The sequence below is a fragment of the Trichechus manatus genome, unplaced genomic scaffold, assembly GCF_000243295.1.
Source record: "Trichechus manatus latirostris isolate Lorelei unplaced genomic scaffold, TriManLat1.0 scaffold00148, whole genome shotgun sequence".
Lineage (NCBI taxonomy): Eukaryota > Metazoa > Chordata > Mammalia > Sirenia > Trichechidae > Trichechus > Trichechus manatus.
In genome coordinates this window covers 2,507,630-2,528,448 of record NW_004444084.1, presented here as the reverse complement: position 1 = coordinate 2,528,448, position 20,819 = coordinate 2,507,630, and the positions used below count along the sequence as shown (strand labels likewise).

The following is a 20,819-nucleotide window of genomic DNA, read 5'->3' as shown; positions in this document are numbered from 1 at the left end:
TCTACTCTTGGTCACTATGTGTCGGAATCAACTCGATGGCACACAACAACAGTTAGTTTGGGGATTGCTTAGGTTGTGGTCTTTAAATCGGGTTAACTGCTTCCTTGGGCACTTACAAAGATTTTCCAATGTGTAAGTGGGAGCTCAGATAGTTTTAAGGGAATTAACAGCCTGATCTTCAATTTCCATATGTAATTTTTACTCAAAGCCACTTTTCTGGAAACAAGAGCTGTCCAGGTTGCCAAACTTATTCTGTCTTCTCACCTCCCTTTTCACAATGGCCCTTCTCTCTTTTTACAAAAGACAGGTTCACCTGTCACGCATCCCGAGTCTTAAAATGCTGTTTTACCCCTGGGTGTAAAAACCTCCTGGACTGTTGGAAATACTGGTGTTGGTAATGAGAAAATGAGTGACTAATATCTGAGTATAAGGTTGCCAGATACACAGTATACCAGTTAAATTTTAATTTCAGATAATCAATGAAAAAATCTTTAGTGTAACTATGTTGCAAGTATTGCATGAAACACACTTATATTAAAACATTGTTGTTTATCTCAAATTTAAATTTAACTGAGCGTTCTGTATTTAAATTTGCTAAATCTGGCAACACTACCTAGGTAACAAAAGTTCAATGGTTTCCAAGTCACCGATTTCAACAAAACTGAGTTGTCCATTGATCACTAATCACAATTTTTGATGAAAGATCACTAAGTGATTTTTGGAAGATAAAACAGATGTTCAAAGAATTGTGAAAAAATGCTATAACTACATTTCTTCCAGGCCTACCTACTTATTTACATGAAAAAGGTTTTCAGCATTTATAACTGTAGAAATTTTAAAAAGGAACAGAATCTAGGCTGGATTCTGTCATATTCTAGCAATAGGTAATATTCATCAACACACACTTGAACAAATTGTTTAAAATGTAAGCTGCAACCCACACATTAAAATTGAATTTATATAAAGTTTTACTTATTTTTAATCATTACCAAATTTATACTTTATTTATATTGCTTTAAACAATTGTACACTAAAAGCACTAAAATATCAATGATAATGCAAAAGAAATTTTTTAAACTCTTAGAGCCTTTTGATCAAAGGGAAGAATTAAATTTCAATTTATACAGATATTTTTTTCAGAGATATGTGACAGAATGATCTTAAAAGATGTCGACCATAAATATATATTAAAATTGTGTGGGGGAAAAGTGAAATATTCAAAAAAGAGTGATAGAATATTTCTAATTTTTAAAGAAGAGCTGATTTATTACCTTTTTAATGGATGACAGTAGGTGCCAAATGGTTGTGCTATTTAGAGTCCATTAAATACATTTAGAGGAGTTCCTGGGTGGTGTAAATGGTTAACATGTTCAGCCACTAACTAACTGAAAGGTCAGCAGTTTGAGTCCACACAGAAGCACTTGGCAATCTACTTCCTAAAAATAAGCCATTGAAAACTCTATAGATTAGTGAAATAACAGATTGGCACACAAAATAAAGGATATTATCTGTGAGTATGGTGAGTATGGTGCTCCAATAAAAAACCATCTGTACAAGACCAAAAGGTCAACAATTAGTCTAAAGCAAAGATGAGATGATAAGGGGGCAGGGAAACTAGAGTACTGGAAACAGTACAACCAAACTGCAACTAAAGAGGATGTTGACACATTGTGAAAAATGTAACTAATGTCACTGAACAATTTGTGTAGAAATTGTTAAATGGAAACCTAATTTGCTGTGTAAGCTTTCACCAAAAACACAATAAAATATTATTTAAAAAAAAGAAAGAAAGAAAAGAAAACCCTGTGGAACACAGTTCTACTCTGACACACATGAGGTCTCTATGAGTCAGAATCTACTCCATGGCATCTGGAGGTTAAATACATTTAAAAGGGTGCTGTTTCAATTTTATTCTAAAATATCTGTGTTTACATTTTGCAGATCCTTTGCAACTATAACAATATGCAAAAAAAATTGGTGTTAAGTTAAAAATGTGTGAGGTAATATAGAGTTTTTTGAAATCCTTTTGGTGGATACGTGATTAAAAATGTGCAAAGATCACAAAACGTTTTAGATAATGTTAAGGGTAAGTTGAAAACGGTTCAAAAAGTCTTGAACTAAGCAGGCTCAAAAGTGGGTTGAAATCTCCACTCGATAGATAAACAGTCTTCCAGATATAATTCCAACTTGAACTCTAGCTGCTATGAGCAGCTTTCTAATCCAGAAGATGCCTCAGTCCAGCTGGATTTTGTACTGAACGGATTGTAGGCCCTTATTATTTCCAAGGACAATGAAGTCCTGAATAATGTATGTGGGTTGTACCTTTGGTTCATGATTATCTTTGATCTACTGGATCTGCAGGCTCTACCAGAAGACAGGGAAGCCAGCTGAGGAATCCATCTGCTCCTTGACATAGCTAAATATACTGCCTTACACAGGGAAAGTTGACGAAAAGATGGCAGTGCAGTTAGGCTCACAGACTTCTGGGTTTACATGAAAATGTCACTGAAATTTAGAGACTTCTGTGAAACAAAAAGGCTAAAAGAAGGATTTTTAAAAAAATAGCCAAGTCTGCCCTACTTATAAAAACAACCAATCAAAGGTGGTGCTGGTGGGGGAGGGGAGGAGAGCAAATAAGGAAATAAGGCAACTTTAAAACAATACAAATAAGAAGAAAAAGAATTGTGTACTGTAATTCTTAACATGCTTCCCCGTAGCCCCACGTTTCCATTCATACCTTACTTTCTGGGACAGAACAAAAAGTAAAAATCATCAGAAAGATTTCACAAAGTTTCACTTTTCTTTTAAATACTGTTCTTTTTTGTAGCTGTAGTAGAAGACTGGAAAACCTAACACTTTTTACATGTGAAGCGTTTGAGGCTCGGAAGGTAGCGGTGAGGATTGACCTTTTCCAGTTAAGCTGGCCAGTGATCATCTCTACCCCGCTTATCAGGCTTTCCTCTGACCCAAGAGCAACGAAGCAAAGGTTTTTCAGTAAATGCCACGCGGACGTGCCATAGTTAAGAAACAGTGACGCTTTTAGGGCCATGGAAATCCCCGCGCGGGTTTGCCAGGCCACTGATTAAGGGGAACTATGTGTGGTTATTACCGCCGGAGTTCCCCTAAGTCCTAAGAGGAAAGCACCAGTTTACATGCAAACCAGTGAGGAGGAAGGCAGGACAAAGTACGGGTATTTAAAAGACAACGCGAGGCTCCAACCCGCCCGGAACTGCCCCGGCGGTAGGTGTCGCGGGAGCAGACTAGCAACGTCGGTGCTGGAGCGCTTCGGCCTCGGGAGAGCAGGTTGGTGGCGATACGGCCAAGGGCTGCTGTGAGTGTGTGCGCGTGTGTGCACACGAGTGCACGCGCACGCCCCCCACCCCCACCCCACCTCGCGGGTGGGACACCGAGACCGTAGCTGCGGCGCCAGGGGAGGGGCGGTGTGCGCGGCGCCGGGCCAGGCCTGCCGCTCCCCCAGGGTCAGCGGGGTGACAGGCTCATCGAACACCGCCCCAGGGCCCAGAGGTCGGCTCTAGACTGGCTCCTAAGCCCAGGAGGGCTTTCAGCTACAGGCAAAAGAGCGGGTCCCCGCGAGCCCGAAAGCCTCTTCCTGGGTGTGCCCTGTGCTATTTTCCGGCCGGTCTCCGCCGCAGCCGCTGCAACTCCGCCGCTTCGTCCGCGGGGAGGCGCCCAGCCGCAGGGTCGCGGGGCTGCAGGGTCGCCGGGCGGGTGCAGGCAGGTGCCCGCGCTGCCTCGCCGAACCGTACCCTCAATCCACTTTCCTTCCGGGAGCTCAGTGTCTGTTTCGGGGTGAGCCAGTGGAATGGTGAAGCTTTGGCATTTGGCTTAATTCGATTATCAAGAAGTATCACCGGGTCTTTGAGGTGACAAATAAGCTTCAAGACAGAGCCTAAAGCAGAAATTTGGCACAGCAAAGACTCAATAAAATATTTAACGGGCAAATGGAGGAATGTCCCCCAAGTGGTCGCAGAAAGACCGGTTTTTTGGCTGTTTTCCTGGTGATCTGCGTGGAAACCCAGTAGTACTCTTAATCTGTTAAATTGCTGGAGCTATTTAACTGATGCTAAGTAACGAACAATAACATTAACTTTATTTGCTATAGTTTATTGCTAACATTAAGTGTTGCTAGTAGCACTGTACGCTAGGACTAGTTCCGGAGACTTTACGGGTATTTTTCGCGTTTAGTTTTCACAATGTTAGTAGCAGGTACCACAGTTATCTCCATTTGACAGTAAGGAAACAAGGCTCATATAGGTTCACTTGTTTAAGGTTATTCCTTTGGTAATGGGGCACTGAATGGTATTGGAAACCCAAGATGTCTGACTCCAAAGCCTGATATTAAACCAGACTGAACAAACTTTTGTAGTCATTAATGTAACATTCATGACCCTAATGCCATGCAAATGAGGGTACTGTTGTCATACAGGGCTCAGTGAAGTTTGCTAACATTCACTTCTTCAACAAGAAGTCTTCACTAGCTACGTATATTCTACACCAGGCCCTGTGGATGCTGGGGGACAGTACAGAGATGTAACATAGTTCGAGCTCTGAAAGCTCTTGCAGCCTAGGAGGAGGCAGAAAGAAAAGGCACATTTACCCTCCAGCGTCAGAGATACAGATACTCTGTCAGAGAAATGGATATGCTGAGTGCCCAAGAGGATGGGACACCCAACAGCCCAGGTATCAGGAAATTGCCCACCACAAATGTTAGAGTAAGAAAAGTCTGGGGATCTGAGTCAGTTTGAAAAGAAACTCATTAAAAAAAAAAACAAAAAAAAAACCTGTTGCAGTGGAGTCAGTTTTGACTCATAGTGACTCTACTAGAAAGGAAAGAGGAATTCTGAGAGTGGAAGAATTCAGAGAAGCCAAGGGAGGAGAGCATTTCAAAGAGGGTGTGGGCTCCAGTGTCATATACAAAAATTTCCATTGGTTTTGGCAGAGAAACCATGGGAATCATTATTATACAGAGCAGTTTCAAGTGGTGCTGACTACAGCCAATTGTAGTGGTTTAAGGAGTAAATGGAAGGGAAAATGTGGAGACATTCACCGTAGTTTAAGTTTGCTCTGCTGTGAAGCGAAGGTAAGATAAAGGGTAGTGGCTACAGTGTAAAGTGGGCTTGAAAGAGGATTTTGTTTGTTTTCATTTTAAAGCTGAGACAGACTTAAGCATGATCGTTATGCTGAGGGAAAAGATTCAGTAGAGAGTTTAAAAAAATGAGGGGTGATAGGGTTAGGAGCAAGATTTCTGAGGCAGGGGGAGAAGATGGGCTCCTCAGAAGGGGCAAGTGTCTAACTGAGGCAGCAAGTAGGTGGTGAGCAAGAAAGGTATGGATATGAGAACATGAGAGGATTTCTCTTCAATGACATCTATTTTCTGTGAGAAATAGGAGGCAAAAGCAATTGACTGAAAGTGAGAAGGGGAGTAGTGGGAAGTTTGAGAAAGGTGTTGGGGGTTTAGAAGCGTTGCATAGAGCAGTGGGCTAGGGAGCTGACAAGGGTTGAGCAGAATTGCTCAGGGGTCCTGAAGGGCCAGCCAAGGTGGAGTCTGAAGTGGCGCTGGTCCCAGTGTGCAGGGTTGAGGGTCTTCTCCAGCAGCATTCAGGAGCCTACATGTTAGAAATGGTTAAGACAGAAGGTTGAATTCATCCAGGATTGGTATTTAGCATATTTTAATATACTTGTTGCCTAACTTTCCACAAATACATGTCTTGTTTCCACACCAAAGCTTCTTTAGGGTAACATCTATGTAGGGGGTTTGCAAACTCAAATGCATTCAGACGCCAGGCAGGTGGTATATATATAAATAGGCAAACAAAAGCACACTTTGTTTATGTATTTAACATGTAGGAATATTCTTCATTTCCAGAAAGAAATGTGATTCTCATTTTTTTCCCAAAATACCTTTCTCTTGGTCTGCTGTTCATTTTTGCTACTTTGCACAGACTTTTCATTTCCCTCTTAATGCTACTTTAAGAAAAACAATAGTGCCGGCTCAGTGAGAAATGGCAACTGACAGTCTCAGTTACCAGGGAGTCAAAATATGGAGAGCAAATGCCCTGTCCTGAGGGTATAGCCAATATTGACTCTAGCTGATTGTTGCCACGCAGGAATATAGGCCCAGTGTTTTTTTCCAGAGAAGTCTGATATCTAGAATTTTATGGGAAATCTCTTGTTATTTTTTAATTGCTGGCAATTAATGAAAACATTCAAAACTATTGTGGTCCAAGAAAAAACTTATTGTTTGGAAAATTGGTGAAATTCAAATAAGGAGCATAGATTAATTAACAGCATTGTATCAAAGTAAACTAATAACTCATGTTCCTAGAATTGTACTTTGGTTATGTAAGATGTTAACTTTGGGAAAGCTGGGTGCAGGATATATGGAACTCTGTATTATTGTTATTTTATATATTTATTTTTGGAGTCTATTATTTTTGATACATTTTCTCTGAATCTAAAATAATTTCAAAATATTAAGTTAAAAAAAATTAGTTAAATACTATGGTCCATTTCTGTGCAAGCCAAACATAATTCCTCTACTGGCCACCAGTTGGAGACCTCTGCTCTTTATTTGGGATTTCTCCTCAGTGGCACAGTGGTTGGAGCCCTGGTGGTACGTGGTTAAGCGTTTGGCTGCTAACCAAAAGGACGGCTGTTTGAATCCACTAGCCACTCCTTGGACACCCTATGGGGCAGTTCTACTCTGACCTGTATTGTCACTATGAGTTAGAATCAACTTGACGGCAGTGGGTTTGGTTTTTTGATTTTGGACAGTGCTGAACACAGTACCTTATATTCATTGTAGATAATCAGTAAATATTTTTGAGAAAATGTAAAAAAAAAAAGATCATTTTGTTACATCTATGAATTATTTGACTTTTTAAACTGTCTTTTTTTTTTTTGACAGGTTTTATAAACGAAGCTAACTGTTCTACTTCTAGATTTTTTGTTTGTTTGTTCTATAAATCAAAACATCTCAAAATGGAGGCCTAAAACCCTTAAAAGGGACTTAGCCTATTCTCTGGGAGGTAGTTTTGTGCATGAATAAAAAAATTAAGTAGTTTCTTTAGTTTTTGATATCCAAACAATGTTAATTTTTAAAATATGATTTAATTGTATGAGATATAACTACAAAGTAATGAGTTTGATTTTGAATTTGATTTGGGGAATTAAAGGAGAAGTGATTGTAGCTGGAGCATATTGTTGAAACACTCTTCAGAATTGGCTAGGCATCCTTCCATTGGCTGCTGTGTAGAATAGGAAGAAGCACCTGTTTTGGTAAAAATTTAAAAATGAATGACAGTTATCTAGGGCAAAGAATTAATATTCTACTTTCTGCTAAATTAGACAAATATGCAAATGAGAACTTTGACATGTTAAAAGACTTCTACAATGACAAAGAAATGTCAAGAACAAAACTTTTTGACATGTACAACAAATTTAGGGAAAGTAGGAAAGACAAACTTGATGATTGGTGAAGAAACTATCCAGTGACTTCCAAGTCTATTGATGATATTTTCAGAGTCTAAAATTTAGCTTGTTCAAATGGTCTGTTATCTCAGAGAATGATGAGAATGATGGCTGGGTGGTTCAATTTTAGTAAATGAGCAAACTTATTCAGAAAGAAAATTTACACAAAGCCAGTGATGAATACAATATTATTTAAAATAAAATTTTTAATTTGCCAAGACCTAATGGTATCACAATGGCTAAGCAACTATGTTCTTAATTATCTGTGAGGAAGTAATTATTATGTCATCAGTCTTAAAACCATGTTTTCAGATGTGTCAGCCAACACTTTTACTAAATCCTTTTATCTGTGGGAAATCTTAGATTGTTTTGTTCTCCCTAATAAAAATGATTGTGGGAATATAAATTACTTAATTTGAGAAAGATTTGGGATATGCCATATTTCATTGAATCTAAGATGTCATCATTTGTAAGACACCTCATTATTTTATGTATCTCTAAGAAGTAAAAAATGCTGCTAAATAAAATATGATATGCCAGTAATTGTAAGATGTCTCTCGCTAACAGGGATATTCAAACATGTGTCTTAGAAACGGTAAAATATGGTAATATACTCTTTTCCTCTTTTGAGGTAGATATGCTTTTTTTCTGGCCACTGAGTTTGATAATTTACAAAAAGCAAAATAACCATAATTAGATATTTTGCTGTAGAACACTTAGATGGAGCATAGCTTTCCACCATGAAAAGACGCTAGCTGTGTGAGTCAAACATTTTATCTTCAGGCTGGTGGAATGCCACTGAAGCATTCTAGTGGCCTAGAGAAGATGACCTCACTGTGGAGATGCCTGACTCTAAATGATGTTCTGATGACCTAAAACACGCTACATTTCTACAAAAACTTTTAATTTTCATCTTAAATTACTATGTGGCATCATGTTTACATACATTTGCATATGCATAAAGATTATGCAAAGTTGCAGTTGTACTGGAAAAAAAATAACTGTCCTTAACTGTCCCTTACAGGTTTATCTGTATAGGATGTAGAATCTCACCATGCTGAAACCCTAAATTCATAAAAGGAAAAGAATGAAAGATTTCCTATTCTAGGTGTTCATCCTAGTACTGAAATAACAAAATCAAAAGCCATGCACAAAACTACCTCCCCAGAGAAAGGCTAGTCCCTTTTCCTCCCCATCCATTTCACTATGAACATAGAAAATAGCATATTCTTATCAAATTTGATGAAAAGCACCAACATGTCTGAATTGAAATATGACTTTTCATGTGAACTGTACCGAATATCTACGTATTCAACTTTCCCCACTGGAGTTCCCATCTCAGAAAGGAGTCTTGCTCGTGCTGGGTTTTATTACACCGGTGTGAACGACAAGGTCAAATGCTTCTGTTGTGGTCTGATGCTGGATAACTGGAAACAAGGAGACAATGCCATTGAAAAGCATAAAAAACTGTATCCTAGCTGTAGCTTTATGCAGAGTCTAAGTTCAGTGAACGGTCTGGGAGCTACCTCTCAGCCTGCTTTTTCTTCTTCAGTAATCAACTCGACACATTCATTCCTACCAAGTTTGGAAAACACTGGATATTTCAGTGGCTCTTACTCAAGCTTTTCATCAAATCCTGTAAACTCCAGTGCAAATCAAGCTTTTTCTGCCTTGAGGACAAGCCCCTACAGCTGTGCAATGAATACTGAAAAAGCCAGACTACTTACTTTCCAGATGTGGCCGTTGACTTTTCTGTCACCAACAGATCTGGCAAAAGCAGGCTTTTACTATATAGGACCTGGAGACAGAGTGGCTTGCTTTGCCTGTGGTGGAAAATTGAGCAATTGGGAACTGAAGGATGACGCTATGTCAGAACACCTGAGACATTTTCCCACCTGTCCGTTTTTAGAAAATCAGCTTCAAGAATCTTCGAGATACACTGTTTCTAATCTGAGCATGCAGACACAGGCAGCTCGGTTTAAAACATTCTGTAACTGGCCATCTAGTGTGCCAGTTCATCCTGAGCAGCTTGCAAGTGCTGGTTTTTATTATTTGGGTAAGAAACTTAATCTAATAACAACAAAAAATATTCAATATATTTTACATTGTAAATTTTAGTGGAAAATTATATGTATTCATCAGTTTTGGTCCAAAATTAATTTTAGGTCATAGCGATGATGTCAAATGCTTTTGCTGTGACGGTGGACTGAGATGTTGGGAATCTGGAGATGATCCATGGGTGGAACATGCCAAGTGGTTTCCAAGGTGACTGTTTGGAACTTCTCTTTGGAAATTTTTGTGATTATAGGGGGTGGGCTGTATGTGTTTACCTTATAATCAGCTGTTACTTTATTCTGTCTTTGCTACAGAAATACATTTGTGGATAAGTTTTATGTGGGTTACTTAGAAAAATGATGATATAAAAGGTTTCGATGAAAATTTAAGAAATAGGTTTGGGATTAAAAAAATTTTTTTAAATAAATATCTTTAAAAAACTAATACATGCTCATTATAAAAACACAATCACACATTGTAGGAAAGTACAGAGAGAAAAAATAAGAATGTCCGGAAATCTCACCGCCTAAAGATGACCACAGTTACCATTTTAGTGAACTTCGCTCTAGATCTCTCCCTGTGTTATCGTTGTTGTGTGCTGTTGAGTCAGTTTGACTTATAGCCACCCTATAGAACAGGGTAGAACTGCCCCATAGAGTTTCCCAGGTGGTGTGTACGTATATAGACAAATGTATACAGCTTTACATAAATGAGATACATATATTGTTTTGAAACTTCTTTCAGTCAACATTATGTCTTGGACATATTTCCATTCACTCAACATTCAACAATATTAATAGAACACCTATTGCTAGGCACTGTTCTAGGTGCTTCAAAGATACCAGTTGAACAAAACAAGATTCCTGATCTCATACACTTACTTATTTTATAGCAGGGAAGGACAGATATTTACTAAAAATTTCATGAATAAGTTATATAGCATAATTGGAAGATAGTAAGTATGATGGAAAAAGAGAAAAAGGAGAGCAGGGTAAGAAGAATTGGGAGTGCCAGCAAGTTCCACCGTGAAATAGGGTGGTCAGGGTAAATACAGAATCACCTCATCTGTTCTAATGGCTATGTGGTATTTTATTGTTATGTCTTACACTTCTGATTATTTTACACTTACTTGCAGTCTCCTTCTTCCATCTAATGTATGTGGCCTACTTTTCATGGTCAAAACTTTTTGTATTATTGAATGTTGGTTTCTAACCTTGGTATTCTAACTTAATTGTCATTATTTTTTTTCCTCTATTTTCCTGCCAAACCATCTGAAAGTAAGTTAGAGACATCGGGGCATTTCACCGCTAAATACTTCAGCACATATCTCCTAGTAATGCCATTATAACATTATCAGATTGGGGTCATTACCTTTTCACTTAAAAGCAAAACAGAGAAAGAGGTTTGTCTCTGCTTTAAATAAGACACAGGGAAAATTCAGCTACACATAATTTTCTAATTTAGTAGTTACTAACAACATGGTACCAAGAATTTTCTAACTGTAGGACACATATTCATGTATTTTAGTAAAGAAAAAATTAAAACACCAAATGGTTCGAATTAAATTATGAAAGACTTATCTTGTTAATGCCTTTATAAAAAGTTAACTATTGATTGGTGTATTTTCTTTCTAAGTTGTTTCCCCTAGGGGATGTATAAGAAGGAAAATTTGGGAAAGAAGGAAGAGAAATATCAGTTTTAGATCACTTATTTATATCCTTCGCCTTGTCTATATCACCTTGCCTTTGACTGCAGTTATCTTGTACCACTTGTTAACTTCCCATATGGCAAACAAACAGCCAAGTAGTTACACGTATGCTTACGCTCATTTGAAATATTTAGCAGTCTTCAAACGGTGGGTTAGCTCTTCACGAATGACGACAAACATTTAGGAGTTTTCAAAATAAGGTGAAGAATAATCCATCTTGGTAGATGTAGTAAGATTAATTCCATAAAGCATTAAACTTTATGAAAATAAAGGAACAGTAGTAAATCAAATTTATATTAGCTGTGGTAAGCAGCATCTTGAAAAGCAAATTTAAAAAACTCATGAAAAAGCCTCTGAATCCCATTATAGGATACTTACCAGATAATTTTGGGAAAAAAAATTTGAAAGAAAAACACAGTAGCATTATCTCACATTGAGCTAGGATTTATTTATTCTTCTAAGTTTAGCATCAGTGATCCTAAAAGATTCTATGATTTGGGGCAAATATCTAACTAGATTTGAAATGGGATAAATACCTAGAGAAGAGGAACTTTGGTTATTAAAATTTTCATTCCATTATAAAATAACCCCTCAACTTTATTTTCTTTTTGCATTTTAGGTGTGAGTACTTGATACGAATTAAAGGACAAGAGTTCATAAGTCAAGTTCAAGCCAGTTACCCTCATCTACTTGAACAGGTAGGAAGGATTATTTGATGTTTTTAAATTATTGATTAGTAACAAATAAATTATTTTCTGATAATTAGAGTGGTATTTAGCAAAGAGACAAGCGTTGCATTAAAAAGATACTTTATGAAATCTAGCATGATCTTAGAAAATGCTATTCTTTAGAGAAAAATAGATTCATAATCAGTAACCTCCTGAAAAAATGATGTACTTATTTCCCTAAGCGTTTCTCCAGTCAAGTTGCAATAAATTAAACTATCTGAGGGAAAAAATGGCTGGGATAGTAGCATTTAATAGTTTTATTATATAAATTTTCTTAAACACATTTGAGAAAGAGAATTTTATTGCCATTTCTAATCCTTCTGGAAAAGCAACTAAGAACTTACGTAATAGTTTGATGGTCAAACACTTCCTAGCCATTGTCAACAGAATTGACATAGGGTCCCGCATCCTAAAGGATGACCCAGGGATGAAAGTCAAACAATACTGTTTCATAGATCACTGAAAAGGTATAGCTCTTCTTGCCTTGATGAAAATAGATTTCACTTGCTAAACATACATACAGATGAAGAAACTCCCATTAGTTTATGGCTTAGGAAATAAGTGTTGAATGTAAATGAAATATTACTTTTGACTTTAAAAAATTTATTTTGCCGGTAAGCAAGTCAGTTTGCAATAAACTAAATAAAATAGGTTTCTTGACCATTTTTTATTGCAATGGGTAGGATAAGATTTGTATTTTAATTTATATGTGTATTTTTTCTGTAGCTGTTATCCACTTCAGACACTCCAGAAGATGAAAATGCAGAGTCACCAAGTATGTATAATATAATAATTACTGCATTTAAATAGAACCACTTGGTATGGTTAAAATTGAAAGTTTATAATAGTAATGTACATTTGCACTATAATTGACAAATAGATTTTGAAATAGATTAAGTTGGTATTTCTCAGACTTCAGTACATATCCGAATTGCCTGGAGAACTTTTAAAAAATATTACAGATTTCTAGTCCTTGCTTCAGACCTACTGAATTAAATCAGTATCTAAGGGTAATGTATGGGAATCCACAGTTTTAGCAAACTATGGTCGGCCTAGCCCCTCTTCTTGGACTGATATTTGAGAATAGATGCACTATGACAGATGGCTAACTCACACATTCTTTCTATGAAATAAAGACAGTAGAAGTACTACTCCCACTCTTCCATACGGAACCCGAGGTTCAGAAAGGTTAAGTGACTTGTCCATTATCTGTAAAAGGAGACAGAACCAGTATTTGAACAAACTCTTCCACTCCATTATCTAGTGTTCAGTTCAATTCAGTAAGTATTTATTGTATATTTGCTGTTCTGAGGAAGTAACGGAGAGCAGAAGATACACAACTCCTGCTTTCATGAGCTAATAGTCTAAGGGATATAGACAAATACACAGATAGGATAAACGTTATGATAAGGAAGGGAAAGTGATCTCCGACATTGTTTCCTTCCCCCACTCACATATATATATCCAGTTATGCCAGATAATGCATCTTTTGTATCTGAACACAATATTCCATATTCTTAGTTTAGTGACTGAATCTATTTATCACCATTTTAAATTGCACCAATTTTTACAAAATAGTACCTCTACATTTTCTGGATTTTATTTTTTATATTGTGATAACTTTCAGTTAAAAAAAATAAAGATTACCCTAATGTATGTTCTGTTCTTTGTTCCATATAGTTATTCGCTTTGGGCCTGTAGAAAACCATCCAGAAGATGCAGTCATGATGAATACACGTGTGGTTAAAGCTGCTCTGGAAATGGGCTTCAGTAGAAGGCTGGTAAAACAGACAGTTCAGAGTAAAATCCTAATGACTGGAGAGAATTATAAGACTGTCAGTGATCTTGTATTAGATTTGCTTAATGCAGAAGATGAAATGAGAGAAGAGGAGAAAGAAAGAGCAACCGAGGAAAAAGAATCAGGTATGTATATTTATTTATATAGTCCCTGTTTTCACAAGGATTTGATATCACTGTGCGTAAGTTACTGAAAACATACTCGTAAGTCAAGCCAGTCAGATCTTTCTGATGCTTAATATGTTGAGTTTGAGTTCTGAAAAATTTTTTCACCTTGAAATATAATTGAATTGCTCAGTAAATAGAAAGTATGTATGCTGAGTGAAAATATCTTTTCCCCTAATTCATATTTTTACTCAGGGTAGTTGACTGTGTATGTAGTTATTCATGGCACATTTTTGATCCCAGGCCAGTTGCTCACTCCTCTTTGTTGTAAAATTGGGGTGTGATCAGGGATGATTACTAATGTTAACATTTGTGTAACAGTAGATCTCAGCCTGTCACTGTAAACTAATGCACAAATTATGATTAAGTCCTCTACCTGCCCATACAAGAACTTAGCTCCCCTTCAGAGTGTCCGTTATTTAGGAAAGTCCTAGGATACTGTTTCACATGCCTTCAGGACAGGTTACCCCACGCCCTCCCATACTAACCTTGTCTGCTTCTCTATTGCCATTCTCAAAAACCCGCTTCCCCTGGGCATGTCCATTCTTCATCTGGTGGCTCTCATTATGATCATCACTCATGCCTAGGACAAAGAGAAATGCTGATCTCTCTTTGCCACTCTCTTTCCCAAGCAAGGATCAGACCCCCTAAGTCCCTTCAACACAGCTGAAAACAGACTGTAACTTTTAATAAGCTTGTACTGAAGATTTAGGAATAACAGAAGGGAATTATATCATAGATGGCAATTTCCAACTGCAACTATATGTGATTTCTTCTTGTCCCCCTAAGCCCATCCTCATGATTCTCTCTGCCTAGCTTCTGCTTCATCTCTGTAGCTCTGGCCAGTTTACATGAACAACTAAGAAGGCCCCAAATATGTTTGCCCTTATCAAAGTTCAGGTCCCCAAATATCTGCAGAACCCAGAAAGATAAAAAAGTCTGCCCCTTACCTTCCTTGAAGACCATCTGGGATCTATTTCTTCCTAGGATGATTGACAGTGAGATTATCCACTCCATTCAGGGACACACCTGCCTATGAAGGTGGATCTGTTTTATGGCTCCACCCAGACAAACATATCACACCATAGTAATCCAGCATCAGTATATTTACCAAAGTGTGATTACTTAGTCCTGTGTACCACTGATAGTGTCCCTGTGTGGTGCAAACAGTTAATGCACTTGGCTGCTAACCAAAAGTTTGGAGGTTCAAGTCCACCCAGAGTTGCCTCAGAAGAAAGACCTGGTGATCTATTCTTAGAAATTAGCCATTGAAAACCCTGTGGAGCACAGTTCTACTCTAACACATATTGGGGTTGATATGAGTCAGAGTTGACTTGACGGCAACTGGTTTTTGTATACCATCCGTAGAACAGAAACACAGTCCAAGTTAACCTTTCCCCAGCCTAGTCAAGTTCTCTTTTTCACTGTAAAAGTGAAAATCGGACCGACGTGTCCTTCCAAAAGGTAGTCTTCTCAGTCTTAGCCATTGGTCACCTGTCAACAATTATTCAAAAAAAAACAACACCCATCTCTACAATTGTTTACAGACTTCATGAAATTTAAGGCCACCCAACTATAAAATATTTATATTTTTCACAGAAACCAACAAACCTCTCCAGAGATGAGTCTAAGTTAACAATATGCAAGAATCTGCTTTGTCAAAAAGATCGCTTAGCTTATTAGCCTCACCGTTTTACCTATTTACCTGTTACCTAGCACAGTACCTACACATAGTCTGTGCCCAGGAAATATTTTTTGAATGAGTGAATGAAAAGACTTACGTTCAGGTTAATGTTTATAGTTTCACTTAGAACAGTGGTGAGTAATTTCTTGACAAGTGTGTAAGTAAAGAGGCAAATGAAGATTTTTTTTCTAGAATAAGAGGATAATCTGCTTCAGAGGTGTATTCAAGTCTTCACTTCTTAGAGTCAAAATAGAGTCTATAACCTTCAAATAAGATTTTTTTTTCCAGCTATTATCAAACCAATTTTAGAATTTTTAAGAATTTCAAATGGAAGACTTATTACATTAGCTTTAGTAAAATGTAACTAGAAAAGTAAATTTTAGATTGAAGAACTATATTTCAATACCAAGTGTAAATTATATTTTTATTTCCTGGTATATCACTACTTGTCTAACAGATAATTTAACATATATTAAGTACTAACTCTTTTACCCCTCTGGTGATTACTTATTTATTCCTACCAGCCTTTAAATAACTGAGACTTGGTTGTTCATTTGTTCAACAGATATTCATGGGGCATTTACTTCCAGGCACTATTCTAGGTCCTAGTCCTTTACTCATTTATTTTCAGAGCTTCAACTGTCTTCAGAATGTGTATCTCCAGCCTTGACTTTTCAACTAAGCACCAGTTTTTATTCTTTATTGAATAGCTCTACTTATATGTCCTGTTACTTCAGACAGCCCAGTACTTTCATGGTAAAACTATATCATAATTAACTAATAAACTTAGATTCATAAACACGTAGTCATATCTCAAAGAGTTAATAACACTGTAGCTTTTCAAAGCATAGACTTGTTTGCCATAATGTAGTTTATAAAGAAAATGTTCTACACTCTACTTTGGTGAGTAGCATCTGGGGTCTTAAAAGCCTGTGAGTGGCCATCTAAGATACTGCACTGGTCTCACCCCTTCAGGAGCAAGGGAGAATGAAGAAAACTAAAGATACAAGGGAAAGATTAGTCCACAAGACTAATGGACCACAACTACCACGGCCTCCACTAGACTGAGTCCATTACAACCAGATGAGCTAATAAAATGCTTAACACTGTGCTCATTAAGTGTTAGTCCTTATTATATGTAGTATTATTATTAGGCACAGGGGTATTAGGAACCCCTTAAAACCTAGCAATCAACTTCAGTGCCTGACTGATGTCGGATTATGGTTGGTTCTCATTCAGTTGTATGTACAGGTGTAGAAGGAATTTTGTGAGCAGAGTCTGAACATGTTTGTGTTTGTTTTCTTTCTTCCTTATAAAGATGATCTATCATTAATTCGGAAGAATAGAATGGCACTTTTTCAACATTTGACTTGTGTGCTTCCAATCCTGGATAGTCTACTGACTGCCAGAGTAATTAATGAACAAGAACATGATGTTATTAAACAGAAAAGACAGACACCTTTACAAGCAAGAGAACTGATTGATACCATTTTAGTAAAAGGAAATAGTGCAGCCACCATATTCAGACACTTTCTACACGAAAATGACCCTGTGTTATACAAGAATTTATTTGGTAAGTGCTGGAAAATTATTTGGGGGAAATTTTTAGGTGAATTGAAAATATGCTCTCATTAATAACTTGTAATGATTGAAAATAATTCAATCTAGTATATAAACTATTAATCTTATAGCCTTATACACTGTAAAACTCGTAATTACACAGAAAGATTAAAGACTTTTGTTGTGTTCTGAGAATTATTTATAGTATTTGGCTAGTCTAAACTGTTTGCTTGAAAATATATATTCTGTGGCTAAATATCAACCTGATGTGATATAGTAATGCTTCTTTTTCTCCCTTAGTGCATCAGGACATAAAGTATATTCCCACAGAAGATGTTTCAGGTAAAACAGTATTAATGCTCTAAACCAGTAGAAAACATTATTTTCATTTTCTTGGCTTTTCATTGGAGAAGAAGCAAATTGCCTTTCAATAAAAATTCTTTTCTCTTCTTAGATCTACCAATGGAAGAACAATTGAGGAGATTGCAAGAAGAAAGAACATGTAAAGTGTGTATGGACAGAGAAGTGTCCGTAGTGTTTATTCCTTGTGGTCATCTAGTAGTATGTAAAGAATGTGCTCCGTCTCTAAGAAAATGTCCTATTTGTAGAGGTACAATCAAGGGTACAGTTCGTACATATCTTTCATGAAGAAGATCCAAAACTTTGTCTAAACTTTTGGAATTAATGAACTGAAATGGATTATAATTTTAACTTTTATACTGATTTGGTTTCTTTTAAAACTTATATTTATTTACAACTCAGAAAAATATATTTTGTATAAATATTATATAAATAAATTTATATAAATATTAATATATAAATATGTATCTAAAACATATGGATATGTTTTAGATACCAAGAGAGTAATAGGCTTTTGTTCTTGTGAACAAAAAATAGAGCTAGCACTACAAACACAATACTGAATCAGAATGTCAGCATTACTGAAATTGTAAGTGAAGTAAATTCAAGATTTTTGAGTTAACCTTACAGAATTGTAAACATTTTGGAGTTGTATTAAGAGCCAGGAACACAGATTCTCTGTCTTTCAATCATTGTCCTGTACATAGGTCTCAATATTTGTTGAATTAACTTTTCAGGGACATGATGACTAAGGCTGTTTTTTGTAAAGAATTCTGTGAGGAGCAATTTAATAAAGTAAAAAAAAAATTATTGCTGTTTTTAATATCTTTATTTCTATAGTATCTGATAATTTAATCACTCCCAGGCTCCTTCCATACTTCCTTAAGACCTCTTGAATATCAAACTACAGTTTAGATCCTTTTCTATAAAATGCTTCTGCATTTATACTTGGGGGGCACAGGGGTCAGCCACACCTGGCTTTTATCTACAGGATTTGATGGAATGCCTGAGACAAAATCAAATAATCCCCTCAATACATTTGGTTGTTTATCTGCCCATTGATTCATTTAGGAAATCGTGTGGCAGCCCTGCCCATTGAGAGAAGCCCCTAGTTACATTCTCACCACTTTGGTGTTAATTCTGTGATGTAAAAAGTAACGTTGGTTAGCAGCCCTTGGGACCAACAGTTTGTTCTGGTAAATAAATCTATTCTGTACTGTCAGTGCAGCAACGTTTCCTCCTCTGCATTTGCTGATGATCTACACTATGTCAGGGAACGTTTTGGGTGTGTGACATGTAATAACTCGTTTGAGTGTCCCTCTCCCCCCATCCAACCTGCTCTTCAGGCCCCAGAATTGGGTACATGATTTAAACCTCAACATACAATATATAACAGCAGTGTTATAGTTCAGAACTTTGCAGGTGCTTATTTCATACTTAAGCCGTGTTCATTATAGCTTCCATCTACCCTTTTATTCACTTCCTTACGTTACTTGATACTGTGACACTTCCTATTAACCATTAAAGTTTCTTTGTGGTGAGAAGCAATGACCTTCAACCATCTTCACCTGCTTTTGGTGTCTGGCTCATAGTTGACAGTGTGGATGTTTACTAAGTAAATTCGAAGCAAAACTATCATGTGATTTTTAACTGGTTCCCTGTTTTAGAAGCAACACCACCAATACCCTTGAAGCAAAGGGGATCGGTGGGTCAGTATTCTTCAGCCTTTTTAAAACTATGCCCATCCTCACCCCTCTAATCAAGATTTAGACAAGGCCTAATTTCTAGAGTTTGTACTGTGCAAATAATAGTCCCCCCCCAACACACACCTCCCGCAATTACACAATATAGTATACCTGCTCCTCACCAGGTTCTGACATGGCCTTGCATAGTTTGGCCCTTGCCTACCTTTTTTTTACCTCTTTTCTACCACTCTCCCGAATTTTCACTGTATTCCAGCTACCTTGGCTTTCTTCACTTTCTAAATGTGCCAAGCTCTTTTTTTGCTTCAAGGTCTTTGAGTGGAATGTTCCTTCATTCCTCATTCCTTGGCAAATTCTTACTCACTCTTTAGGTCTCAGCCTAGATGTTACTTCCTAACAGAGACTTTCTCTGACTTCTCCATCTAGATTATATTCCCGTAAGAATCTTTCTAATGGCCCCTTTGTTCTTTTTCTTCATAACACTTACACAATTTGTATTTATACATTGTTTGTTTAATGCCATATCCTATGGTCAAATGTTCCATGAGAACAAGAACTGTGCATTTTGTTCATCACTATATGTCTAGCACTTTGCACAGAGCCTACAGAGAATAGGTCCTTACTGAATAAATGAATGATGAATGATTTCCTGTGAGTGGAGGTGGAATGTGAGAGATTTCTTCCTCCTTGATCACTAGAGTAGATAAAGCAGTAAGGCACAATCATTGGTAAGGCAGAGAATCATAGGCCAAATCCTATACTCCTTCAGCTACCAAAAGGAATCTTTAGATAGGAGAGATCAACCCAGTTAGAAAAGGATTCGTGTAGGAGGTGGGACTTGAACTGTTTTTTGAATGATAGGGCATGCATAGTATTTTAGGTTACAAAGAGCAAAATAAAAAACACAGATGCAGAAATTAGAATCCTAAAAATAACAGTAATAAACTAACATTTATTGAACTTGCATATACTAGGTGTCTACATACATTATTTTATTTGAAACAAAAATTTTAAGAAAGGTAGTACAAGGTAGCATACCACAGGGGCTAAAAAATGCAGATTTTGAGTTTAAATCACAACTGAGTAAACTTGAGCAAATTATTTAACATCTCTGGGCTTCAGTTTTGCTTTTGTGGAAGGAGGATAATATAGTACCACCTCAGAGGGTTGTGGTGACGATTTTTTTTTTATTGTACTTTAGATGAAGTTTTACAGAACAAACTAGTTTCTCATTAAACAGTACACATATTGTTTTATGACATCGGTTAACAACCCCACAACATGTCAGCAGTCTCCCTTGTTGACTTGGGTTTCCTATTACCAGCTTTCCCGTCCTCTTCTGCCTTCTAGTTCTTATCCGTGGGCTGTCGTGCCCCTTTGGTCTTGTTTTGTTTTATGGGCCTGTCTAATCTTTGGATGAAGGGTGAACCTCAGGAGTGACTTCATTACTGAGCTAAGAGGGTGTCTGGGGACCATACTCTTGGGGTTTCTCCAGTCTCTGTCAGGCCAGTAAGTCTGGTCTTTTTTTGTGAGTTAGAATTTTGTTCTACATTTTTCTCCAGCTCTTT

General features: G+C 37.1%; 1 protein-coding gene across 2 annotated transcripts; it reads left to right on the top strand.

Moving 5' to 3' along the window:
- The first annotated feature begins 3,133 nt into the window (after positions 1–3,133).
- On the top strand, positions 3,134–18,358 carry BIRC3 (baculoviral IAP repeat containing 3). 2 transcript variants are annotated; one of them, XM_012558236.2, is made up of 9 exons: positions 3,134–3,303; positions 6,929–9,547; positions 9,657–9,756; positions 11,874–11,952; positions 12,709–12,757; positions 13,663–13,905; positions 16,947–17,201; positions 17,489–17,530; positions 17,643–18,358. In XM_012558236.2, the coding sequence occupies exons 2-9, from the start codon at positions 8,698–8,700 to the stop codon at positions 17,834–17,836; spliced, it is 1,812 nt and encodes a 603-aa protein (XP_012413690.1). In that variant the 5' UTR covers positions 3,134–3,303; positions 6,929–8,697; the 3' UTR covers positions 17,837–18,358. The 2 variants fall into 2 exon arrangements, with proteins under 2 accessions (XP_012413690.1, XP_023595896.1); XM_023740128.1 differs by lacking the exon at positions 16,947–17,201 and having other exon boundaries at positions 3,135–3,303.
- The last annotated feature ends 2,461 nt before the right edge of the window (positions 18,359–20,819 follow it).